This window comes from Prosopis cineraria, unplaced genomic scaffold (assembly GCF_029017545.1).
Source record: "Prosopis cineraria cultivar Desert tree isolate PC_DT_omini unplaced genomic scaffold, ASM2901754v1 PC12, whole genome shotgun sequence".
NCBI classification, from domain to species: domain Eukaryota; kingdom Viridiplantae; phylum Streptophyta; class Magnoliopsida; order Fabales; family Fabaceae; genus Prosopis; species Prosopis cineraria.
In genome coordinates, this window is record NW_026555343.1 from 34843222 (window position 1) to 34871004 (window position 27783).

The 27783-nt window shown below is 36.4% G+C and overlaps 1 protein-coding gene across 1 annotated transcript; it reads right to left on the reverse strand.

Annotated features, from left to right (window-relative positions):
- Positions 1 to 1386: 1386 nt before the first annotated feature.
- LOC129288502 (ABC transporter C family member 13-like) lies at positions 1387 to 27447 on the reverse strand. Its single transcript, XM_054925117.1, has 37 exons — positions 27260 to 27447; positions 26579 to 26619; positions 26389 to 26488; positions 25372 to 25527; positions 25138 to 25269; positions 24947 to 25047; positions 24111 to 24174; positions 23120 to 23374; positions 22439 to 22508; positions 22137 to 22197; positions 21323 to 21410; positions 20959 to 21077; positions 20416 to 20513; positions 19378 to 19444; positions 18575 to 18692; positions 16041 to 16157; positions 15834 to 15914; positions 15500 to 15748; positions 15079 to 15180; positions 14930 to 14997; positions 14675 to 14806; positions 14426 to 14573; positions 13942 to 14219; positions 13676 to 13832; positions 13058 to 13233; positions 12864 to 12975; positions 12711 to 12764; positions 12293 to 12415; positions 11614 to 11712; positions 11377 to 11469; positions 11129 to 11239; positions 10373 to 10534; positions 10095 to 10282; positions 9413 to 9512; positions 3614 to 3703; positions 2703 to 2870; positions 1387 to 1739 (listed from the first exon to the last, which is right to left on the reverse strand). The coding sequence occupies exons 1-37, from the start codon at positions 27299 to 27301 to the stop codon at positions 1662 to 1664; spliced, it is 4398 nt and encodes a 1465-aa protein (XP_054781092.1). The 5' UTR covers positions 27302 to 27447; the 3' UTR covers positions 1387 to 1661.
- Positions 27448 to 27783: the final 336 nt, after the last annotated feature.

A 27783-nucleotide genomic window follows, 5' to 3' on the forward strand; every position in this document is an offset into this window, starting at 1 on the left:
GTTCAAGTTTGGCTCAAATTTATTTAGATGGCCTAAATAAGTTGAGGCAAAGAAAATTTTTTAACCTTACAACCCTAGCTCTAAGATTTTTGAAATTTATTTAGGCTAGTTCGATTGAACTCTAAAATTAAGGGACTAATAAAAATTAAACTTGAAAGAATAAATCAAAAATTGAGATAAATTTAAAAGATCAAAAATTTTATTATCCTAAAACAATTTATAACCCAAATTTGGATTTGGTAACCCAGCATTTGACGTTCAAAAAGTTGATTTGCACTTTCAGAAACCCAATGTTGTTTAGGTACAAATTTTTACCCAAAATGACTTTGTGAAAGCAAATTCAAATGAGTCCGTAGATTTGGCCAACGTACATATCCAAAGCTTTTTAAACTAAAAGCCACAGGTATTTAACGAAGGGAATAAATGTTTATTTAATTTTTATTTGACCATAGTGCCCTCATCTTCTCTCTCCCTCTTTCGTGCAAACACGGAGAAACTCTATAGAATTGTATACTTTTGTCCAATATATCAACCTTCATATTTTTTATTCTTAGTATTTAACAAATTAAATTTTATGTTATTCAAATTTTATATCACATATTTTTTTAAAATTTCTAATATATTGCATTTGTATAACACAAAATTATAAATAATCATAAATTATTATTCTTTTTTGTAATTGTATCTTCAAAAAAAACTTTTCATTTAATCTGTGTTCTTCCATTTTAAATAATCAAAAATTTCTCTTCGGCCATTTTTTATAATCGAACACCTTCAATATGTGTTCTTCCATATTTTTAGGCTTATTCTTAAGAACAAGTTGTTCGAACATCTTTGAATAACATTGGATATAGAGCTCTCCACGGACTTGGAACATAAGTTGAGGATGTTGGAATATAACTAATTTGGTTCTCTTTTCAAATGTAACTAATTTAACATGTTCAAACATAATTTATGTTTCCCATTACTCTTTATGGATTTGGACAGAGTCAAAAAGTAAACTTATCTTTGAACTATGACCAAGTTATTCCAACATCGATTCACATAAAACTGGGAAAGTAACTTTGAGCTTCAATGGTTGAAGACATCTACTTTTTGGTCAACCAACTTTTTTTACTACGATGAGAAAGAGAAGGAGAAGAATGATGAAAATGATCATCAGGATAGTCTGTTTTCATTCTCATAATTTTGGGTTGCAAAAGCTCTATTTTCCTGCAGTTCTATTATCCTTGAATTTAACTTAAAAAGAGTATGTTTTATCCTGAAAGATATCCGTGCAGATGGAATAATCCTCAAGGACAACGTTTTGTGACATAACTCGGCTTTGAATATCTACATTATTCCACAAACAAGGAGGGGGTAATTTGTAAAATTAGTCCTCATGCAAGTTTTGAAACTGTCTATCTTTGTGTTAAACAGAAATCCTGTCAAAACATGAAGTCTTAATGTTAGATGTTGAATCAGACAAGATACTGACTAGTTCTAGGTTAGATATTTTACAAGAAGCCGACCAAATAAGTAAAGATATAAAATACTTAAATATCATTTCTGTAGGTGATTAGTGCCAAACATGGACCCGTTGGTTCCGGATTTATGTGAAAAATCGAGCTTCAAGTTTGTCAGGTATCATCATCAAGCAAGCAGAAGCAGCTTTTAGCATATCACATTGATGAAGCTTTGGCAAAACTGGAGAATAAGGATTCATGTTTGATAAGAACCTGTGGATTTCCTTGTTCAGCCTACGAGAACACAAATTAATAAGACATTGGATGGGATTGTTCTTGGAATATAGAAAAAGTTGCGTTTTCTGATGAAGAAGCACATCATGAAAACTAGCAAAGAATTGCAAGTTTGAAAACCTCCATACTTGGTAAAATGATGCCTTTGGATTAGAATGGATGAACTTCAGGCAAAATTCTGTTTTTTTTTTTTTTTTTGCATGCCCACCCAGTATCCAAGTTCCTTCAAAACCTGACTAATTTGGATCAAGCCGGCAGGGGCAGAGCCAGGATTTAAGAATAAGGGGGGCCAAAATTAAAAAAACATATATACTACAAAGTTTTCATAAATTTTAGGAGCCAGAAGTATGTAACACTCATAATATAAATAAAATTTTAAAAAATTGGGGGGGCCGCGGCCCTTGATGGTCCCCCTTTCATCCGCCACTGCAAGCCGGGTTGAACCATAAGGGTGGCAAGCTATCCCAAGTCCCAACAAGTATTTAATACAGTTGCCTGCCTAAAGTTTGAATTCGAGACTTTTGGTTAAGCTAGCACAATCCTTAATCAGCTGAGCTACATGCTCCTTGGTAAAATTCCTTAGACTCTTGCCATCAAGGTTTTCAATATAAATGTAACGTGGTCTGAATGCTCAAAATTCAGAAACATTCATGTTTTGTGTTTTTATTAGAAAATTTGATAGGATAGCAAACACCTACTACCATATAAACTATTGAAACTCCTTGTACAAAATACAGTGAAGTAACAAGATAGCATTTTTTTTTTTTATGTATCTTGATATCTGATTGATTGATTGATTGATTTATTATTGATACTAACTACAAAACAACCTTGATAAACAAGTAACAATGACATGATTCCCCAAAAATGCATATCTTAGCCCACACCCTATGAGAATTCCACACATGGTTTGATATACTGAAAGGTTAACATATGACAAGAGAAGAGTTGACTTAAACGTACCAGGTCCCCATGGTCAAGGATTAAAATGTTGTCCATATTTAAAACTGTCGAGATCCGGTGAGCAATTGTAATTACTGTCATGCCCTTGCATTCATCACATATGGTACTTTGCAGCAGTGAAGCAGTTTGTGTGTCCACATTGGCTGTACACTCATCCAAACAGAGAACCTGAAAATTTTACTGTCAATCATGTATGTTCTCAAGGGTTGTATGTGCAAAATAGGGACATGAAGTCACACTATTTTCCAGTTTGTAAATCTCATCCAAAAGCCACTATTCATTTTACCAAGTCACTTTCACTGAACTGTTTCTTTTCTTTTTTCTTTTCCTTTTTCATTTATCATTTGCAGATAAAAACAGAAATAAACATAAATTGGAAACATTTCAGTTGAAACACCTTCTTAGACATTTAAGTGAAATTTAAACCCAAATATATAGCGTAAGAGAACATCTTGATTGCATAATCAGATTCCTATACAGACATAGGTGTGCTAATTTTTACCTAGTATTCAATTTTGATATTATGCTTCCATATTCATTAAAATTAAAAAATATAATATGATTTTAGCCCCTGAACTTTGACTCGATATAACTCAGTCCTTGTAGTTTATTGAGTCAAGGAATTATAAAAACTGAGCTGTATTGAGCCAAGAAATTACAAGGGACTGAATCAGTAATTGAGGAAAAAAAATTAAGGATCAAAAGTTATATTTTTCCAATTTTAAATTAACTAAACCCAAATATATGCTGTAGTCGCAAGCCTTTAAGGTCCTGGCTCTGCCATTGGCAATGTGGTTGATGTAATATCAAGAGAAAGTGATTTGTTTCTTCACATTATTTCCAACTTCCCGTATTAAGGTAAACACAACAATATTATGATGACTACTGTTTGTTGTGAATAAGATCCTTACCTTTGAAGATTTGAGAAGAGCACGTGCAAGGCAAAGAAGTTGCCTTTGGCCAACAGAAAACGATGACCCAGATTCCTTTACGAGCATATTGTCACGTTTCGTCATTTTTCACAAGGTTAAAGAGGTCCGGAATGCTCCAGAACCCTCCAGAAGGCTCCCAGCTAACCTTAAGAGTGCTAGATAGTGCAAGAACATTCTAGAGAAGCCTACACAACTCTAGCCTCAATATTTTAATATTGTCTCTAGATTCTTCCATTAAAATATCTAGATATTTGTTAAGAGAATTCTAGAGAATCAATTGTAACCGTAGGATAGATTTAATCTCCACCGTCCATTAAGGAGGTGGGAACATTCTAGATCCAAGGGGAGGCCTATAAATACCTCACCCCTCCTCATTTGTAAATCATCCTTGAGTTCTCAAAGCTATAGAACTCTCACATTCTCTCTCTACTCTCCTTTGCCTTCAAGCTTTCCCTTTCCTCTTCTTAGCCAAGCATCCTCCTTTCATACGAGTTAGGCTTACTTAGCAACTTCCAGTGAAGGTTGTCTAAGTGCCGCACGGGTCGAAAGACTAGCCCCGTGACAGTTGGTATCAGAGCTCGGTTCTACCGTTGTGCTTGAAGGAAGGTATTGTACGATGGCAACTGAGGAAGGAAACGTCGTTGGCACGGAAGCACAGGAGCAAGCTCATGCACAACAGGAGCAAGCTCACCCCAGGTCCAAGCGAGAGCGAGGCCGGAGCAGGGCAACCGCAGGTGAGTCCCTTGAACCTCGTGTTGGTAGCTTGGAATCTAACATGGAGGAAGTGAGAACTACTATAGGGGGACTCAACGATCAACTCAACAATCTCCTCCAAGAGAATGCTGAGATAACGCGGGCTGCCAAGTTGATGATTGCAGACCTTAACGATGATTTAGGGGAAGACATTCGTTCCCTCAGACGTGATCTCGCCGATCTCCGCAAATATGTAAGAGATGAGGTACGAGGTCTACGCTCTCAAATGGATGAGATTCGTCATGAATGGGATTCTCATCACTGTGTGAGTAGCCCTATTAGTGGTAGTACTTCAAACGCCACTTCTCAGGGTCTGAAAGTGCCCAAGCCGGCCATGTACAATGGGACTCGTAGTGCTACAATTGTGGAGAACTTTCTCTTTGGCCTAGAACAGTACTTCGAGGCCATGGGAGTCTCTAACGACTCGATCAGAATCAACAATGCTTCAACTTTTCTCCGGGATGCAGCCCAACTATGGTGGCGCAGAAAGCATGCCGAACGAGAAAAGGGCCTTTGCACTCTCAACACATGGGAGTTGTTCAAGTCAGAACTCCGCAAGCACTTTGTTCCCCACAATGCTGAGACAGAGGCTCGAGGTAAGCTTCGTAGATTGAGACAAACTAGTAGTATTCCTGACTACATTAAAGAGTTTACTACCATTATGCTCGAGATTGAGGACCTGTCCGACAAGGAGGCTCTTTTCTACTTCATGGACGGACTTAAAGACTGGGCGAGAGTAGAACTCGATAGACGTAAAGTGCAAACTCTAGATGAGGCAATTGCTGCTGCTGAGTCTATAATCGACTACTCCACCAAGTCCAAAAAGCCTAATCCTGGTAGCAGTGGAGGAGACAAAGGAGGACAAAAGAAGAATTTCGATCGTAAGGATGGTGGTAGATTCTTTGGTGGGAGTTCTAGACAGGATAAACCACCCTCAATCAGGCGTGATGCCTCAAAGCCACCGAGGCCATGCTTCGTGTGCGATGGTCCACACTGGACTCGGGACTGCCCCAACCGCAAGGCTATGAATGCCTTGGTCGCTGAGATGAAAGAAACCCGGGACAAGGAGCAACAGATTGACCTTGGTTCCCTCCAACACTTGAATTCCTTAACTGGACTCTTTTCCCCATCTAAGAAGGAAGAGAAGGGTCTACTTTATGTTGATCTTGCCATTCAAGGCAAGTCCGCCTCTGCCATGCTCGACACAGGAGCATCTCACAATTTCATCGAGGCTGAAGAAGCTAAGAGATTGGGTATCCAACTCAACAAAGGAGAAGGCACCATCAAGGCGGTGAATTCCCCAGCCAAACAAGTCCTTGGGATTGCCAAGGATGTGAAGGTGAAGATCGGGGACTGGCAAGGTACGTTAGACTTTACTGTTGTCCCTATGGATGATTTCAAAGTTGTATTGGGACTTGCTTTCTTCTGCAAAGCACATGCCTTCCCGATTCCTGAAGCCAAGTCTATGGTGGTCATTGACTCTAACATGATCCGGGTAATCCCCTTGAAACGCTTGGAGAAATCTAACCCTATGATTTCTGCCTTGCAATTCAAGAGGGGTCTCAAGAACTCAGAGGGGTATATTGCCACTATACGTTCATTGGCCGAGGAAGGGGATGACCCAACCAAACCACGGGAAACCTTGCCACCTTGCATCCAAGAGGTGCTACAGGAATACAAGCACGTCATGCCCGATGAGTTGCCTAAGAAACTACCTCCCAGAAGAGAGGTAGACCATCAGATCGAGTTGGAGCCTGGTGCCAAACCACCTGCCTTGGCACCTTACCGCATGTCACCTCCAGAACTTGAAGAGTTAAGGAGACAACTGCAAGATCTCCTTGATTCAGGATACATTCAACCATCTAAGGCCCCATATGGTGCTCCAGTCCTTTTCCAGAAAAAGAAGGATGGATCGTTGCGAATGTGCATCGACTACAGGGCCTTGAACAAGATTACCATCAAGAATAAGTACCCGATACCTTTGATCGCCGACTTGTTCGATCAGCTTGGAAAAGCCAGGTACTTCTCTAAGCTTGATCTCCGATCCGGGTACTATCAAGTACGCATCGCCGCAGGTGATGAACCGAAGACAACTTGCGTGACGAGATATGGAGCATTTGAGTTCCTTGTCATGCCTTTTGGACTGACAAATGCCCCGGCAACGTTCTGCACGCTCATGAACAAGTTGTTCCACCCTTACTTGGACCAGTTCGTGGTGGTATACTTGGATGACATCGTAGTATATAGCAACACTCTTGAAGAGCATGCTCAACACTTGAAGAAAGTCTTCCAGGTACTCTCTGATCATGAACTTTACATTAAGCTGGAAAAATGTTCTTTTGGTAAACAAGAGGTGGACTTCTTGGGGCACAAGATCAAGGATGGAAAGCTCATAATGGACCCAACTAAGGTTCGAGCCATCCAAGAATGGCAGCCTCCTACCAAAGTCCCAGAGTTAAGATCATTCCTTGGTTTGGTGAACTACTATCGGCGGTTCATCAAGGGGTATTCAACTATCACTGCTCCATTAACAGATTTGCTCAAGAAGAACAAATCTTGGCATTGGTCACAAGATTGCCAGGATGCCTTCAACAAGCTGAAGCAGATGGTCGCGCAAGAGCCTGTTATGTCCTTGCCCGACTACTCCAAGCCATTTGAGGTACACACCGATGCCTCAGACTTTGCAATAGGAGGCGTGTTAATGCAAGAAAGACACCCTATTGCATACGAGAGCCGCAAGCTCAATGACACAGAGAGGCGCTACACGGTGCAAGAGAAAGAAATGTCTGCCATTATCCATTGTCTACGAACCTGGCGTCATTACTTACTTGGGAGTAAGTTCACTATTATGACGGATAATGTTGCTACGAGCTACTTCCAAACACAAAAGAAGCTCAGCCCGAAGCAAGCTCGCTGGCAAGATTTTCTTGCTGAGTTTGATTATCGGTTGGAGTACAAGCCAGGCAAAGCAAACGTAGTGGCGGATGCCTTAAGCCGGAAAGCCGAGTTAGCCACTCTCTCAGCAAGCATGCCCCAGAATGACTTCCTTGAACGAATCAAGGAAGGTATGTCTCAGGACTCATCTGCAAGCAACTTAGTAAAGCTTGCTACTGAAGGCAAGACTCGAAGATTTTGGGTGAATGATGGAATACTCTACACCATTGGGAACCGAGTCTATGTGCCGAAATGGGGCAACCTTCGAAGGGATGTCCTAAAAGAGTGCCATGATTCCATGTGGGCCGGACATCCAGGTATGGCACGAACACTTGCTCTCGTACAAAATCATTTCTATTGGCCACATATGCAAGACGATGTCGAAGCATATGTGAGAACTTGCTTAGTGTGCCAGCAAGATAAGGTTGAACAACAACATCCTGCTGGTCTACTCGAACCTTTGCCGGTGGCTGAGAGACCATGGGAGAGTGTCTCCATGGACTTCATAGTTGCTCTCCCTAAGTCTGAAGGATGTGGGAGTATCATAGTGGTGGTTGATAGATTCAGCAAATATGCCACCTTTATACCAGCCCCAGCAGATTGCAAGGTTGATGAAGCAGCACGCTTGTTTTTCAAGCATGTCGTGAAGCTATGGGGGATCCCTCGCAACATCGTCAGTGATCGAGATCCCCGATTCACCGGGAAATTCTGGAGAGAACTTTTCAAGCTCTTGGGGACAGACTTGAACTTCTCAACAAGCTTTCACCCTCAGAGCGATGGACAAACGGAGCGAATCAACGCTTTGTTAGAGCTCTACCTTCGCCACTATGTGAGCGCTCATCAACGAGATTGGGCTAAGTTGCTCGATGTGGCCCAATTCTCTTACAACTTGCAGCGAAGTGAGTCGACAGGTAAGAGCCCTTTTGAGATAGTTACCGGACAACAACCTCTAACCCCCAACGCACTTGCCACTCCATACAAGGGAGACAATCCAGCTGCCTATAAGTTTACTAAGGAATGGCAAGAAGAAGCCGACATTACTCGTGCATGCCTGGATAAAGCTTCTCAAAAAATGAAGAAGTGGGCAGACAAGAAGCGGCGCCCCATTGAATTTCAAGTAGGTGACTTGGTCATGGTTAAGTTATTACCGAATCAATTCAAGTCACTACGCAAAGTCCACAAAGGCTTGGTCAGGAGATATGAAGGCCCTTTCCCTATCATTAAACGTGTGGGAAAGGTTGCGTACCAGGTACAACTCCCTCCCAAGCTTAAGATTCATCCTGTCGTCCATGTTAGTCTCTTGAAGAAATACTATGGAGACGAAGAAGATCCATCTCGAGGTATCTCTAAGAGAGCACCGACAGCGGTCATCACCGAGTACGACAAGGAGATAGAAGAGATCCTCGCCGACAGGGTGATCAGGAAGAGAGGAGTTCCCAACTACACCGAGTACTTAATCAAGTGGAAGGGTCAACCAGACTTTGAAGCTAGTTGGGAACGTGAAGACCTCCTGTGGCAGTTCACTGACCAAATCCAACGCTACAAGGAGGAAGGCGCGACGAGGGCGTCGCGAAATCAAGTGGGGGAGAATGTCACGTTTCGTCATTTTTCACAAGGTTAAAGAGGTCCGGAATGCTCCAGAACCCTCCAGAAGGCTCCCAGCTAACCTTAAGAGTGCTAGATAGTGCAAGAACATTCTAGAGAAGCCTACACAACTCTAGCCTCAATATTTTAATATTGTCTCTAGATTCTTCCATTAAAATATCTAGATATTTGTTAAGAGAATTCTAGAGAATCAATTGTAACCGTAGGATAGATTTAATCTCCACCGTCCATTAAGGAGGTGGGAACATTCTAGATCCAAGGGGAGGCCTATAAATACCTCACCCCTCCTCATTTGTAAATCATCCTTGAGTTCTCAAAGCTATAGAACTCTCACATTCTCTCTCTACTCTCCTTTGCCTTCAAGCTTTCCCTTTCCTCTTCTTAGCCAAGCATCCTCCTTTCATACGAGTTAGGCTTACTTAGCAACTTCCAGTGAAGGTTGTCTAAGTGCCGCACGGGTCGAAAGACTAGCCCCGTGACAATATGCAACCCTCCAGCTGCTTCTACTTCCTCTTTCACATGGCATTTCTCCAAGGCATTCCAAATTTTCAAGTCACCATGCATTCGGAATGGATCTAGATTATCCCTTGAAAAAAGGAATAAGGAATCGTTGTTAGGTGCTCATGACAGGCAGCTGCAATAAATAATCACCACTGCTAAAATCTGAGTTAAGAAGTGTCAATATTTTCATTAGTCAAAACCCCATTTTGGTCCTAAAAGTGTATTTCATATTTCATTTAAGTTCTAAGAATTTTTCTTTTTCAAATAAATCTATATTCGAATTGAGAAGTGGAATTAAATTCCATGCGATTTTCAAAGTTATAACTATGTGCTAAGATGTGAAATGTGCGATGTGTGATATGATGATAATGTGGTTATATTAATATGAGAATATGATATGCGTGACTAAATGAGTAATTGAATTGCATTATAAGATTGAGAATTGAAGTGAAGAGAGGTTATGAATATGACTTTGATGCTCACTTGGATAGTGTTATAGTGTGAGCCCAACGTGTTGTCATTGAGTAAATGAAATTGTGAAAAGAGTGAGAATCGTATAGATAATACAACAACAATAACAAACCTTATCCCATTAGGTGGAGTTAACTACATGAAACAAAAAGCAGATGTAGTATAAAAAATATTAACCATAAATAATTTACAACACCTTAATGATCCTTCAAACAGAAATGGACTCTGAGGAACAACAGCTAAACGAGCACGTAGTTCTCTGACAGGAATATCGTTAATGTTTATGCCATCAATGAAAATAGAGCCTGTACATATTGGGGTAAGGCGGAAAAGAGCATTCAACACACTAGACTTTCCAGCACCTGTTCTTCCAATAATTCCAATCTGAAAACATGCCATGTTAAAAGTATTAAACATAATAGGTTTAATAAATCTAAAAGATCTTGAGCACCGCATCAAATATCATGCACTGACCTGTGTCCCTCCACCAATTGTAAAACTAAGATTGGATAGTGCAGGTGGCAAAGATGGCTTGTATTTTAAAGTAACATTTTGGAACTCAATTACTCCTTGATTTGGCCAATCAGGGTTCAAGGTTAGGCGTCCAGCAATTTCTTCTTGAGGAATGTCCATATACTAAGGGGAAAAAAAAAAAAAGTACAATGTCTGTTAGATGCCAGGATATAAATTTCTATCCATGTTTAAGTGAAGGGCCAAAATGGCAAAAATGCCTAAATTTTTTTTTTTTTTTGGGCCAGGAGCGTCCAATATTTTTAAGTAAACAAAAATGCAAGAGTGCCTATTAACTCCTTTTAATGAGGCCATTCTTTCCCAAACTATTAAAATGGCTTAACGTCTGTTAACATGGACCTAAGATGTTAGGTCAAGGAGGAAAAATATCCAAAAACTTTTTCTCCAAGAACTTCTGGTATCTTTATATCAACAATGACGCACGGTACTTTTGCAACTAGAAAAAGAGTTTTTGGAAATTTTTGCACCTAGAGAAAAAGTTTCTGGGTACTTTCGTGCCTTATGTTTGCTTTCTTTTTTTTAAAACGGTCAATGTTAATAGAAATTAGGCAAATTTAACGGGATGGGGAAGGATACCCTTACGAAAAAAAGTTCATGCATACATCATTATTAACTTAAGAATACTGGATGCTCTTGGTGAAAATTTTTTTGGATATTTTTACCCTTTAACCCTTAGGTAAAATATGGCTTGATGCATACTTCAAGGACTCTTTCAACTGAAACCATTTCCTTTTCTGTTTCAGTGACACTTGTTAAAAAGCTTCCCAACAAGGACACTATCGGAGCTGCATATGAGAGTGCCAATCCTACCTGAAAGGAGGAAGGAAAAAAAAAAAGATAAAAGGGCCGTACTTAGTTTCTAGGTTACTTCTCACAAGCTCTAAAATTTTAAACACTTATTAATTAAATGATAAAAATCGAAGAATTATAGAAGCTAGCAGACAAACCAGCCCAGGAGTGCCAAAGTTGATTGGCAGACTGCCATGAGCTCCAACCACAGCCATCAGTGCAATAAATGAGATGATAAATGCAGCTAATAACTGAAATAAAGTTATCAATAGTGAAAAATGTCATGCTGGGCTTGTTATAAGAACTGCATAAATAAATCTTGAAAATTAAATGTCCAATGTGTATGTTATCCTTTCTTAGCGTCCATTGTTAGTATAGTTGTCTCAGAAACATACTTGAAGACGTAAGGAAAGCCATAAACTGGCTGCTGTCTCCGTGTAAGAAGTCTTCTGATACAATGTCACGTGTTCAGTGAACTTGGCAAAAAATAGGTCCTGTCCATGGCCACCATTGAGTAAAGTTTATTAACAGCATGAACACACAAAATTTATATCATTGTCGAGGACATATATATCTATTGACAAGGCTAATTCAGCAAAAACATAAAAACTAAGGGAACATGCAAGCAACCATTTCATGAAGTGGACAAGAGAAACAAAACAGAAGAGATATCACACACACACAGGGTATGCAGTTATATACTCATGAAATGAACATGATATGACTATTGAAAATTTTAAACAGACATATGTTATGGCTCAGGTTTCACCTTAAAGTAATTGAGGATCTTTAGCACGTATTTAAGAAAATGACCTCCAAAGCACTTAGGAGGGTGGGTCCATATAGTGTTGGATTTTTCTTTAAAAACCTACTGATCAATCTAATTTCTATCTGCTTCTAATTGTCACTAATAGCCCATTTGATCACATGAGAGTCCAATAATTACAGCTCTGTAATTGTCACTAAACTAGATTCAAACACATGATTGTGATGAGACTTCTAATTCATTCTAGAACCCCCACCTATGATGACAAGTGGTATTATTGTTTTGAAATCACACAAACATATATTTACCTCAGATTTGAATGCCCTAATAGTTGATGAACCATCGAGCGTTTCAGTGAAAGATGTATAAATTGGAGAACGAGAAACACTGTCTAGTCGTCGTAGTTCTCTTGATGTTGACCTGTAGAAGAACTTAAACAAAATGTACGGATTGGTTCAATGTTACAATACATAGATAGGTAAATAAATTAATTACAATTTTGAATAATCATTGACATTATATATAACCACAAAATACGCATAATTAAAGACAAAACATAAGCAATTACAGCTGTCAATGACTTGCCCTCTGAATCAGTAACAGCAATTCAAAGAGATTTGGCCATCGTTAAGATAAAGAGGTAGAGGAGAAATCAGGCAAAACGAGGATGAGGAAGAGAGAAAACAGAAAATTACTCCACTTAAATAATCAACAGTTAAGAGGTACCTGGAGTCTACTGTAGATATACCAAAATGGCAATAGCAGGATTAAGAAAAAAACCTACAGAAAACCATTAAATCAATATTTCTGCCGGGAGACAGATATTGCAAATTTGAAAGTTTTAAATCTTATAGGTAAAATGGGAACAATTAGGGGTACCTGAACATATGACACAACTACTGCAATGCCCAAGAGGCCAACAAAATTAGCTAGGAGAATGTTCATAATGAACGGAAGAGAGTCATCAATTGTATAAAGATCTGAGGAAAACCTGTGTGAGACAACATAAATCATGAAATCTAACTTGCACAATATTATAATCTACTATGGCCTGAAGAAATCTTATCTTAAACCTGTTCAGTATTCTTCCACCTGGGGTCTGATCAAAGAATTGCACAGGTGCATTGATAAGATCACCAAGCATTCTGTTGTGCACTTTAGTTGCTGCTTGTAAGCCACCAAATGCAAAAGAGAACGCCCTCACCAATGTGAGCAAAGAATTTATGATGCAAAAGAGACCCAGTATAGCCTGCAGAGTCAAGTAACAAGCCAACCAAAATGAAAAGTTAAGTTTGGTACTAATTTAAACTACCTTACATGTTTAGACAATATTTAATTCTCTAAGTTAAAAATGTACACGTTTCATATTCTAAACAAAGAATGGCCCATGAACCTTAGATATGTGCGATTGTAAATTTTGAATTGCTACTAGTTTTAAACAAAAATTTCAAATGATTTCTCAATATAAATTTTGTGAACAAAAATTAAGAAAAAGGAAACTATAAACAGTGTGTGAAAAACTAATTAATTAAAATTAGAGGTAAGTTGGAACTATTTTGTTGAACTTCTTTAACTAGACATTCAGTGACAAAAAAGTTATTTAAGTATACTCCAATCAGTATGTCCATCGAGAGAAATGTACTATGTAAACTACTAATTCAGAACTTCTGTGGATAAGGAGAAGCTCATACCAGGTAAAAGGAAAGAGAATATCTTGTTTGTCTGCTTTCTGTTGTATCAACCCAAAATGACAACCATAAATCATTTCCATTACGAGAAGCTTGCATTAGAACAGCTGACAGGCATATGACAACTGTAATGAACCAGCCAGTGAACATAGCGTAGTTCCTGCAAAAGAGTAGCAATTTATTAAATAGTAATTTAAATCATCATCCATTGTAGTCAACATAGGCCCTGTAAAAACTGACTGATACCAATATGGAATGTCTAGACTCACTTATACACTCCAAGTTCCACTTTTCCCTCTTTCCTCAACTCAGCTTCGATGTTCTCCTCAGTACCCTCCACAACATGTTTAATTTCTCTATCTGAGAGTTCTTTTAATTTGGAAGAAGAATTTGTGCAGCAAGATTTTCCTTGATTCCGTACATCTGAATCAAGTTCATTCAATGGGGAAAATGTTATATATGAAGAGACCTGGAGGTCATTTGGACTTCCCACCCACTTTATGTTTCCTTTGTCCATTATAACAACCATATCAGCAGAGGATATTGCCTGCATATAAATCTTAGATACATGACAATGCTAACCCATATATAACAACTTATTGCATGCATGTACACATTGAATAGTGAACATCTTATGGAGGATACTTTTCTAAATTAATAGCAAAAAATATTAATGCTAAGCTTTGCTTTATGTTGATCTATATTTCTGCTGAATGATGTGAAAAATCCAGTGCAATTTAAGATATTAATAACCTGAATATTATGAGTACAAAGCAATCGAGTTTTTCCCTGCACAAGAGGACCGAGAATGGCATTGTGCAAGATCCATCGAGCAACTTGTGCATCAACTGTACTCAGGACATCATCAAGCATAATCACATCACAGCCATGATACAATGCCCTGTTAATTACAAATTATTAAAAAAAATTCTTGCTAAAAAGCCAGGCATTAAAAGTTCCACATAAAGTATCTGGGCCACATGAAGCATAATAAGCCATCACCTGGCTAAAGCAAGACGAGTTCTTTGTCCACCAGATAAGTTAACTCCCTTTTCCCCAATGTAAGCCATGTCTCCTCCAACCATTAATGAGATATCGACATCTAGAGCACATGCTCTCACAGTTTCTGCATACCTGTATATAGCAGCAAGATTTTCTTGACTTAAATGTTTGTAGTAATATATTTCAACATCAAGCCAGAAAAACAGGTCAGAGCTTCAACCAAACAAAAATCAATCCTATTTTAAGGTATTACACCTTTGGGGATCATAATTTTTCCCAAATATTATGTTGTCACGTATTGTTCCAGATAAAATCCACGGGACCTGCAGCGTCAGCAAAAAATAACTAAATAAATAAGAACTTTCATTATAGGAATTAAGCATATGACACCTTCATGTACAAACCTGTGGTACATATGCCACTGATCTATCAGAGTTAATTGATCCATGAGCAAGCCGTGTTTCTCCAAGAATTGAATATAACAGCGATGATTTCCCAGAACCAACCTGAATATAACAAAGTGTATGCACACACGCACATAATAAATATACATCTTGCTGTTGATTAAAATATATATACATATATATATCAATAAGTTAGGGAAGCAATGTCAAATTCATTACATTCTGAAATCAGAACCATGAATCCCCCATATCTGCATTCATTATAAAAGCTGAAATCTTCTGACAGCCTTTTTGATAAACTGAATTACAATGTCAAGATTTAAAAGGTTGTATGACCATTGAAATTTCCTTTCTACATTATAATAAAAATGCTATGTTCAAGTTATTGACTAAATAAATCCTAAGCATCAAGGTTTCTTACCTCTCCTATCACTGCAACAAAGGAACCCCTTGACAAGCTTAGACTGACATGGTTCAACACCAAATTTAATGTTTCTTCATCACTACTAGACCACGTAAAACATGCATCATGGACAAAGACTGCTAAGCCTTGTAAAGAGTCAGGTTGTTCATTGTGGAATGGCAAGGAACATGAATTGATCTCTTTCACCTTAGATTTATTTTCAGGACAAGAAAGAAACCTGCTCAACCGCCTGGAGGATACAACAGCCTATAACGCACAAGTGCATACAATCTAGTCAAGAACAAGTTCAGCCAGTATTATCTGTAAAATTCATAGGATATTGGAGACTCACATCAATCAATCCATTAATCACCCAAGGGAATGAATTCAGTGGTGAAATTAACGTGTTAAACAAAGCCAGACAAGTAAAAACCTGCGATTCAAAAAATTAACAGAGTAAAATATCCTAACAATGACCACTATGTCAAAGAAAATAATTTGTTGACAAGTAAAGAAAAAAAAAATTGTCAATAAGATTGGCTCAAATATGTTAAAATACCATTGCAGCATCAAGTTGGTACCCCATCAATGCATAGAGTCCAAATGTAAAAAGAGAAAAGAGAGTTGGCGTCGTAGCCCAAAAGAAGACACACCATGCATCCAAGTACTTCCGAGTCTATGAAACAACAATAGAACAAATTGATTAAATTAAATTTAACAAATGAGGAAAAAGATAGTAGTTCTCCGATGTACTATACTTGAAACTCAAAATGTCAACATGTAGAATGCCCTCCTGTTTTTCTTTTCTTTTTAGCTCCTGAAGCATCTTCTAAGTTCTATGTAAGTTTTTAGTGTCCAGTACTTCAATGAGCCACTAGGTTGCACCTAAGAGAACATAATTACACTTTCCATCTCAACAACAACAACAACAAGCCTTTATCTCACTAGGTGGGGTCGGCTACATGGATTGCAAGACGCCATTGTACTCTATCATTTATCAAGCTTTTAGGAATATTATTAATTAAGAGATCGCGTTCAACAACTTTCAAGAGTGTTCTCTTAGGCCTTCCTCTACCCCTCTTAATCGGACTCAAAGTTATATGTTCCACTCTTCTCACTGGTGCCTCCCTTGGTCTTCTTTGTACATGCCCAAATCATCTCAACCGATTTTCTACCATTTTTTCCTCAATAGGTGCTACCCTCACTTTTTCACGTACGTGCTCATTTCAAATTTTATCTTTACGTGTATGTCCGCACATCCATCGTAACATTCTCATCTCTGGTACTCCAACTTTATGCTCTTGCTGTCCCGTTAGAGCCCAGCATTCACTACTATATAACATTGCCGGTCTGATAGCAGTGCGATAAAACTTTCCTTTAAGTTTATTAGGCACCTTACGGTCGCAAATAACTCCTTTAGCTTTTCTCCAATTAAACCATCCCGCTTGAATCCTATGTGAAATATCTCCACTGATTTCGCCATCATTTTGAATAATGGCTCCCAAATATCTAAACTTTTCCACTTGAGGTATAATTTGATCTCCCAATTTCACTTCCAAATTATTGTTGAATAGTCTCTTACCAAATTTACAATATAAATATTCCGTCTTACTCCTACTCAGACGGAAACCTTTTGACTCCAATGTCCTCCTCCATAACTCAAGTTTGCAATTAACCTCTTCTCTTGTCTCTGCTGTAAGAACTATATCATCTGCGAAGAGCATACATTTGGGAATTTCCCCTTGAATATGTTCCATCAAAACATTTAAGATCAAGTTGAACAAATAAGGACTCAGAGATGATCCCTGATGTAGTCCAATCTTTATAGGAAAATCCTTTGTTTGACCACTAGGCATTCTTATACTAGTTTTTACCCCCTCATACATATCTTGTATGGCTTTAATATAAGCAATCCGTACTCCCTTTTTTTCCAAAACTTTCCAAAGCACTTCTCTTGGTATACGGTCATAAGCTTTTTCCAAATCAATAAAAATCATGTGTAAATCTTTATTTTTACAACGATACTTTTCCATTAAACCCCTTAGTGGATAAATCGCCTCTGTAGTTGATCTACCTGGCATAAAACCAAACTGATTCTCAGAAATACTTGTCTCCAATCTCAACCTGTGCTCAATTACTTTCTCCCACAATTTCATTGTGTGGCTCATGAGTTTAATCCCTCTATAGTTAGTACAATTCTGAATATCTCCTTTATTTTTATAAATAGGAATTAATGTACTTCTCCTCCACTCATCAGGCATTTTCTTGGACTGTAAGATCACATTAAATAACTTAGTTAACCATCTCACCCCTTCTTCACCTAAACATTTCCACGCTTCGATAGATATACAATCAAGTCCGTTGGCTCTACCATTTGTCATTTTCTTAAGAGCTTCCTTTACCTCCTTATCATGAATTATTCGATAGAATGACAAATTTTGTTCTCTTTCACCAGTTACTAAGTCCTCCAAGTTACTAGATGAACCCTCTCCATCATTGAAAAGTTTGGAAAAGTAAGTCTCCCATCTATTTTTAATTTCATCATTTGTAACTAAAATTCTTCCCTCTTCATCCTTAATACACCTTACCTGTTCTAGATCCCTTGATTTTCTTTCCCTACTCTTGACAATCTTATAAATGTTTCGTTCTCCTTCCTTCGTCTCAAGGCTCTTATAAAATTCTTCAAAAGCTTTAGAATGAGCTTCACCCACAGCTCTCTTAGTTTCCTTCTTAGCCATACGGTACTTCTCCCAATTTTCCTCATTGTTACACAAATGTATGGCTTTAAAACAGTTCTTTTTATACTTAATTTTGTCCTATACACTATTATTCCACCACCAAGACTCCTTATCTCTCGGACCAGAACCTTTTGATTCTCCCAAAACTACTTTTGCAACCTCCCGTATCTTTTTAGCCATATCCTCCCATATGATGTTAGCACTTCCCTGAGATTCCCAAATTCCTTTGTCCAAAAGATTTCGCTTGAAAATATCTTGCTTCTCACCTTTTAATTGCCACTACCTAATCCTTGGTGCTACTACTTGTCGACACTTTCCATCTCAAAACAGATAAAAATTGAAGTACGAGTCTTACAGCCAAGTGTTTCAGTTCAGAAGATCTTGTCTCCATCAGCCAATCAGAAAAAAGAAGTTCCCATCCATGCATCTTCAAAGTGCGAATATAAGTCAAAAGTTCCCCTGTCCTCCGTATCCTATACAAAATGTAAATTTAAGAAATTAAATAGAAGTAGAAGTATTGATCCATATCTACTACATTGCAACATTACAGGATAAAGTAACTGCTACAATTGGAAAGAAAAATTAGATGGTTGACCTCATATCAGAAGCATGAAAAAATGTCTAAATAATAGATAGCAGCCATAGGACAAGACTGCATCTAATTCTTAAGCAATACAAAACTATTCACTCTCCAAAACATGCTCACAGAACTCCAAAAATCCACTGTGACACAGTAAATTCCTACAAAGTTAATGTATATTTGAAAGCAGTGTGTGTGCAAATTGCAAACAACCAACAACATTTATTGAAAATTCAATGATAGACAGTAAAATTGATTGCTTATCTATGATACTGCCACTATTTAACAAGGTAACAAAACTTTACAAATCACCAACCAATGTTCTCTCTAAGTTTTCCTCTTCAAATATACAATTATTCACAGCAAAACTAGAAGTAGTAATAAGCTGAGAAAGGAACCATTGCAGAGAAACTACAAGATGGGGAGCTAACCAACTATAATGCAATGGAAATTGGAACAATTAGCATGACATATCTTCAGTAAGTTAACACCAAATAAAATGCAAATTTTGCATGTCCTCTGCAAATATTTGATTTCTCACACCCAAGCCATAAATAGAGTACTGAACATATAAATACCGTTCATCCTTCTGCTTCATCATTTTCTCAGTTGCATCTGCAATCAATTTTGATATCCATTTATTGACTGCATCAGTTAAAAAAAATGGAACAGTTCAAACAAGCACAAGTGTATTTTTCTTGAAATAAACTCCCAAAAAAAAAATCAACTCCTCAGATATAAACACTACATCAAAAGAAATACCAGGCTTTTTGTCTTGAAGTGAGGCTAAATTATCATACAGCACATGGAATCTAAAGTGAGTCATGCTGTTTATGACTTATAAATACTGTTGTTTTCTATAATTTTAATTATATTGATATGGATTCTTGGACAACTTTACAATTTGGAAATCTGAATTCAAGTATTATAACATTGTATGGATGGAAATCATGTTATGACTTCATTTCCTATTTGGTGCATACATGTGAAATATACAGAAGACCACTGCGAGACCATTGTGATCAGATGAGAAATTCATTTCTATTATTACACTTGGAAAATATCAGGTCCAGCCCCCATTTGTGTCAGCATGAATGTAAAGAAAACATAATTCTATGTGGAAAAAAAAATGTTTGCAATCAAATGCCAGGAGCATGCAAGCATAGATTCTTCAAATAAAACAAGCATTTTCTAAACCCTAAAAAACTGTGCAGTTCTTCAACTGTCAAGTTAACTGCAACCAAGAAGATTCCAATACTACCTCTTTACAGTATAGGAATCACTATTAGTGTATTTATCGCCAAATGAACAGTATCCAACATAAATTAAAGCCAGCAGAAATGGCTCCCGCAAGATTAAGCGAAATAAAGAATAAAAACAGTTGATCAAAGCCCCTGTTATTGCATCAAGACATTTCAAGTCAAAAACATAAATTTAAGTTATTACTATTGCAAACTAGTAGCCAGATTTCTGCAAATTCATCAAAGCTATTAATGTTGGAATTTGATACCCATGCACAAACAAATATATATATATATATATAAAGGAAACAAAAATGAATGATAGAGCAAGTTCAATTTTCAACCACTACAACTTCTTTAAGAGAACCATTCTACCTGGTATCAACAAAATGGTAATTGCTAATCCAGATAGAAACGCAAATTTGACTTGAGTATACAAAAGATATAGCGCCACTCCAATTTGTAAAGGCAAGCTGAAAACCAATTAAATCACAGTCCTCATGATTTATGTAAAACACGTTGCCTTTCAGTTAATAAATTCTATATTAAATACATCTATGCAAAATTTAATCTTATGTTGTGCAGAAGAAATCTCCATGGATGCAATTAAACAGAGGAAGTTACAGAATAGATTACATATATAATCCTTAATGAAAGAAAAATCAAGAAAGTATTCTCTGAAGTTGAAGTTGGTGAAATTGAATGCAAAGTACTAGTATTATACCAGTCCTTTGCATTCAACTTTATCAACTACACATATCCTTAACTCTAAAATATATGAATCCAGGAAAATCAAGGCAATTATCTTAACCTTCAGCACATGAAGTAAAAGAAGAGTACTTTCCAAGACAATTAGGATAAAGATCAAAGCGAGTTTGGTATACCCTAACATTAAGAAATTCATAATAAAGAGAATACCTCCACATATCATGGAAACTATTACACATGTTGACAGTTCGGTCAGCATCAACAGACATAAATGTCTGAATTTCTCCATTAGAGAATTTTGAACGCTCTGCTAGGTTCACACGTAGACACTTCAAACACACATAACAATATGCATGACTTAGCATGGAAACAAAATCACAGGCATAATCATGAATGATAGAATATCCACAGTAATAGAAAACATTAAAATATGGACGGCATTATAATCCAAAATTAAAACTGGACCAAAGTATATATTTTTAAAATAAAGGTAAGTCTTTTGTAATTTACTCTTGTTTTATTTTTTTTTTTTCAAACCTTTTGTTAAAATACAAAAAAAAAAAAAATAGCATACCTTGTGATAGATTAGAGTCATGATACTAGACCGTAGCTTTAGCTTCAGTTTGGAAAGATGAAAACTATATTGTGTATCTAAAAAGGATCTGGATAAGAAGGATACAAGAACATGAATAAAGTCATAAAGATTAAATATATAATCTCATTCAAAGGAGATGTAATTTAGAAAACTACTGATCTATACTACAACCCAAATACAATAAGGTGGCATTTGGATTGATGGATTTAGCTTTGAATTTTATATTTCAAATCTAGCATTAAAAATTCATGCATTTAAAATCATTTGTTTAGGTATTTAAAAAATTTCAAATGAAGAAGAGAGATGAATTGAGACTTGAAACGAAAATAAAAAATTGGAAGTGATGAGTTTACCTCTATTTTTCAATTGATAAGTCATAAATTTTTGTGTATCTAAATTAAGGATTTGATTCTAATCCAAATATCCATTAATCCAAGCACACCATAAAAGATTTACTGTTGGTGCAGTAACAAGACTACTTGTACCTCAAGGAAACAAAGACGGTCCACTAGTGAGCAAACAAAATTCAAGAAAATCCATTTCATAGGTGCATGAAATTAAGCCGTCTTATATTTTTTATCATTTTATCATAGGATTTTCCTTCTCTCATTTAATATTGTCTATGCAAGTAGGACTCTCACAAAATTACTTAGGAAGAATGATAAGAAATTCTAGATCACAAAATAGCATAAAAAACTACCTGAGCACAGCTACACCAAGAAACATAAAACATTGGCAGTAACAATAAAAAGCACAAGAATAGCTACATTATTTAAATACAAGCCAAACTTACTTAATTACAGATGTGAGGCCCAAGGACATGGCAAATAAATATCCATCAAAACTCTCTGTGCCTGAAAGATTTAAAAAAATAAATAAAGTGAAGGAATGATGAAGTAGAGATTGAAAAGAAAGACAGAAAGTTACAAGTTTCAATTTCCAAATCTCAGATTCAGTAGAAATTCGAACTTAAAAGGATAATTTTAGACAGCTAGAGGGATTTTATAATGAAATAGAGATTGAATAGAAATGTAAATTCTACCCAACAGGTTAATGAACACAATGCAGGAATGCAAACTATGAATCATTGAAGACCTTGTTGAAGAAACCGGATCAGTTTATTGAGAAGCAATGGTCCAGCAAAACCAAGACAATCATTAACCACCTGCAAGAGGTTCATATATTTTATATCTTTAGAGCATAAATACTAAAAAAAAAAAAAAAAAATTGGGTTCCACTAAAAAAATTGGTTTCTTGGACAAATATGTGCTTGTTAAGTTGACAAAATCAATATAACCAATGATAGGGCAAGCATGAAACTCTGAAACTCAGCTTGCATAACTAAATGAAACTGATGCACTGCTCAAGCTCATTCTTTTAATCAATGAATCCTGAGCCTGAACTACTGGCAACCAATATAGTTGATCTCCAGCCCTAGCTCTCTTATTGAAGAACATTTGAAGTAAAATAGTTACAAAGAAAACTTCCTAGAAACCTTGACATACTTGACTGGATTAAAAAAAAAATCCTTCTATTTCCAGAATAAATCCACAAATTGAATCTCCTTACAGATTGTTAGGGAATTATTGCAGTGTGTCAGTTCCAATGTCTAAAAGATTACCATGAATCAGAACCTAGAATAACATCCCAGCATTCCATTGCTGCTTATCCTTAGAGTAAATACGACCTATAAATAGGGCACGCAATCTTCCATTTTTAATTACATTCATATGGATAGCACAGGGGAGGAAACCAGAACAGGGCACATAAATTTACCTTCAATAAACCCAGGCGGAGATAAGGCCATCCATATGCACAGCAGACTGCTCTAAGTAAAGATGGGTTTGAACCATTATTTCTCAGTTGTGCTTGCCAACAGGTCAAAATTATATCATGACAGGAAGAAGGATCCAAGTCTCGAGGAAGTTGCAAAAGATCATCGAAGTCCAGTTGTTTAACCACACCATGGTTCATTACAGGATTTATGAATTTGAAAGTCATCAAATCACAAAAGTTCCTAGTTTTTTCTTCCTTCAAGAAAAAAGGTTGAAAAATAAAAACTAGTAAGACCTTATCACAAAATTTAAATAAAAAATAACAGAGTCAATCATGAGACAGCATTAGAAGAGAAAAAATTTTCTTTTCCAAACTCTGTTCTGTTATGAACTAAGAAAAAAATTAGCATATAGATTCTACTCATATAGAAGAACAAGTAAAGCCAAGTTCATTTTTAGGTCTTAGTTGTTTTGTCTTCCTTTTTGTTAAAAAAAAAGAAGAAGAAGAAGAAGGAAAAGTTAAGCCATTTTCTCTCAATTATAAGTTTCAAACCATAGTAATCAATCAAATATAAAATTTAAGACAATTTGAACTGTCATATGTCATGAATAGTGCAACTTATTCTTTAACATCTATGCAATGCTCAAGAAGCCCACTTAATTTTCCTATTACATCTTAATGCAGACTGTGAAGAACAAAGATACATGCCACATTTATGATTTCACAAGTATTTGGGAGGTTACAAGGGTAAAGGAATGAAAAGCTATAACTATTCAAACATTCAGGATAAAAATACTCATAATCATCAACGTTGTTTGATTTATATATATAACAGAATATGCATTTGAAATACGGCTGTATTGTATTTAAGAGTTATATTGTATTCAAATTTACAGAATATGGCTGTGCTCAGCCTATATATATAACAGAATAATTAACTTGAGAGGGTAATTTTTTGATTAAAAAGTAAAAATTTACAACATATACTCACAGGGTCGCAATGGCTACCTTCCTCAAGGTCCATATCATTGGAAAGAAGTGGATCTTCAAATGAACTACAATTGGCACGACAGATTCAGTCAGCTCTTCTTTAATGCTCTAAGAAAATATAATCTCCACATGAATATATTAAATGAAACAGACAACTAAGTGAGTATATTATGCTTCCTATAGCAGTAACATAACATCACTTTAGCTGGCCATTAAAAAAAAAAAATCACTTTAAACAAGAGAGCAGGCTAAAAGTAAAGAGTTGGTTTAGTTTTATTTGGAAAGCCAAGGGATGAAGAGTGAAGGAAACATAACTCTTCAACATCTTACCTTCAAATTTTTATACCACTCTAGTAATCCTTTTTCAATACTCCCTTTTATGCCACTCTTCAACTTGTTACGTAAGTCACATTTTATAAGGTTTTGAATATTCGAAATATAAGTCACTTCACAAAACCTAGGCAGCATCAAGTATTCTTTCCCAAATTCTTGATTAAATAATCAAGAGTTATGGCGGAGGGAGAGATTAAGAGAGATATAATTAAGAGGGGGTTATAATTCAATGAGGGTAATTTTGGAAAGTTATGGTACTTGTTGAAAAGTTCAAGAATTTCAACTAATTTTAACAAACTTCCTTGGCCAGTGTAAAGTAGTAAAATAACTTACATGTAGGAAAGGAGGTAGTATTTAATAAAAACATCCAATCAGCATGATATTAAAGTAAGAGAAGAAACAATAGATTCTCCACTCTCTAAACTTCACTAATGCTTTTTGCAAAACATTTACCAAAATCTCAATAAGAAAGTGACGATGTAAAAATGATTGACCAGCATGTACCTGTTTTTGGAAGATAATGTTTTTACTCTTATGACATTGATGGCTATGCCAAATGTGATATTCAAGAGAAGAATAGAGCTTTCCACAACACATATTGGAGTCTGCAATAGAAACCAACAATTCTATGAATCAAAAAGATAAAGTGACATGCCCAGAGAAAATAATTGTAACCTGGAAACAAACAATAGCACCTCCAGCAATGGGAACTTTGTAAGCAAATGGAAGATCCAGAATAGTGGCTTCAGAATCCACCAGTAACACAAAACATAGTTGCAAAGCATATAATGACTGCTGACACACCTTGAGAAGAGAATGATATTTGTCTACATATAGAATAAGCAAAGACAGTTCCACAAATTTACAGTTTGGACGTCTTAAAAATTTCAAAATATTGTAGCAAACAAAATGAAAGTACTAAAGCTTACCCACACCATCAACTCAGAACAGCTATAAAACCACTTATGATAACCAACAAAGTGCCTGTTAATTTCTCTCCTCCATAGAAATATCATGTCCAACAATGAACCACATGCTCCAACAGCTGGTACAAGATGAAAGAAAAGCTTCTTTGAAAGGGCCATCTGTTCACCCATAGCATAAGCATAAGCATATGGAGATATTTCTTCACGTAAAGATCTAAAATGCAAAGATGATATCCTCACACTTATAGGCTCAAATTAACTATAATAAATGTGGGAAAGTAAATAATTCTTTTCTGCAGCAGTCTGATTTTCAAAAACTTTGATAATTAATGGACAAAGTGTGAATTGCTGAGAACATTGTATTGAGACAACTTAGAGCCCAATGAGGAGAGTGGAACGAATAACTTAGAGCCTTATTAAGAAGGGTAGAGGAAGGTGAAAGAGAATACTTTTGGAAATTGTTGATCAAGATCTCTTAACTAACAACATTTCTAAAAGCTTGGTATGTGATAGATAACAACGGCGTCGTACAATCCGTGTAGCCGACCCTATCTAGTGAGATAAGGTTTGTTGTTGTTGTTGTTGTATTGTATTGAGACAACATGAGAGGGTAGCAGTTGAAGCACATATATTGCTGAAAAATTGAAAATAAGCCACTCCATGCATTCAGGAACAAATAGACATAAACCATAGCATTGAACCATCACCAAGCATGTAACCAGCAAAGTTTATGGGAAAAGAACCAATATGAGATGCATCCAAAGAAAATATTTTGGCATAACAATATAAAGGATACAGGTTATAGGAATAGCAGATTTACATAGACTATTAAATGATTGAGAAAGAGAGAAAGTAAAAATGTTGTCAGCAGCTATATTGACTATATTGAAAATAAGGTGGAATTGTATGTCATACATGTGAAAGTCCAAAGATTCGAAAGAACATAATATAACTAAGGTTCAATTGGTAGTCTTTTCTACAGCTAAGCCTTCTTAGAAACCAACAAAGATCTGCCCCTACCTGGCTGTCTGATCTTTGAATTCCTCGACTGCTTTTGTTTGTGAACCCAATCACAACAGTTATAACAATAGTCACTGCATTCAGTCCAAAACCTAAAGCCGTGGGTGTTATTAAGGAAAAAGAAATTCAAAAAAAAAAAAAGTTTTGTATCCATTCAGAAGCTGAAACCAAAATCTGAAAATGAGGATATATATCTTCGAAACACTCTGAGAATCCCTTTCCATCCCATACCTGTAAACCAGAAAATGTGTGAAAACCCATTCATGACTAGATATGTTTGAAACTTCAAATCTTTAACGAACAATTTAATATATATTTACTCTAAGATTTTTCTCAAAAACCCTGTAAAAATTACTACCCTAGTCATTCTGTCATCAAAGCGAAGATCAACTTCAGCTCAAAGGAAAAACAAAAACAGAGTTAAAAGGATCTGTTTCTTCCATCACTCAATGTATATTATACGGTAAACGTAGATAGTGAGTCTTCTTAATATCAGTTGATCCCAATTTGTGAATTGGGTGGAAAATGAGTACACGTAGAATACGATATAGCCTTACAGATAAACATTTCAATGTAGAACTTTTGAAATGTCAAACAGCTTAAGTCACTTAAACTGATAACAAAGACACAAAAAAATTATTCGTCACTTTAACTGTCAGAAATGTTGGCTTTAAACCAACTAAACAATTAAACATGACCAGATATGTTCTAAAAGCTTCATTTTTTCCTATCTTCTTTGCTGAGGAACTTATTTTGATCATTCTTAGCCGCCAGAGAGTTAGGCGAAAGAAAAAAAAAAACTTATGTAGAAGAAAAGCCTAAGAGAATTATATTGTACGAAGATGAAGTGAAAGAGACGAGAAATGCATACCGTTGGAGAATTAGGGCAAATTAGTGCTAAAAACTCGTCCATTGATTGAAGAGCTTGGCTTGCAGGAAGAACTGCCAGGTGGGTTTTCTTTCGAAGGAGAAAAGTATTAAACTTCGGACTTGGAAGTCGAGAGTAGTCAGGTGTGAGCGTATCATAATGCCGTTCCCATGCAAATGTCAAAGGCAAGAGTGTCGTTGGCACACAAAACAAAAGGATGTAAAATTATTATTTCGTTTTTAATCATCCACGGGGCTTTATAATTGACTGATAATTGATAAGTTGTTGTTTTGACTGCTGATGTACCCTTCAGAGATCCATTGTCACCCACAAACCGAGATAGCAGTAAATTTGCCTAACAGTCTCATATAGTAATAAAGTATTTTAAAAAAAATATTAGTAAATTTTATTTCACTTAATAATAATTCCATTTAAATTTATTACTCTAAATTTTTGAAATTATAATCATAATTGTAGTATGCGATAATTTGAAAAATATGATGTCATTAAAAAATACCCCATCCATC

Coding starts and splice junctions, on each gene's coding strand:
- LOC129288502 (XM_054925117.1), bottom strand. CDS start 27,301: ATGGACGAGTTTTTAGCACTAATTTGCCCTAATTCTCCAACG. Junction 16,158..18,574: donor CTGAACTGAAACACTTGGCT/GTAAGACTCGTA, acceptor GTTGTTTCATAG/ACTCGGAAGTACTTGGATGC. Junction 13,833..13,941: donor GTGGAACTTGGAGTGTATAA/GTGAGTCTAGAC, acceptor ACTCTTTTGCAG/GAACTACGCTATGTTCACTG.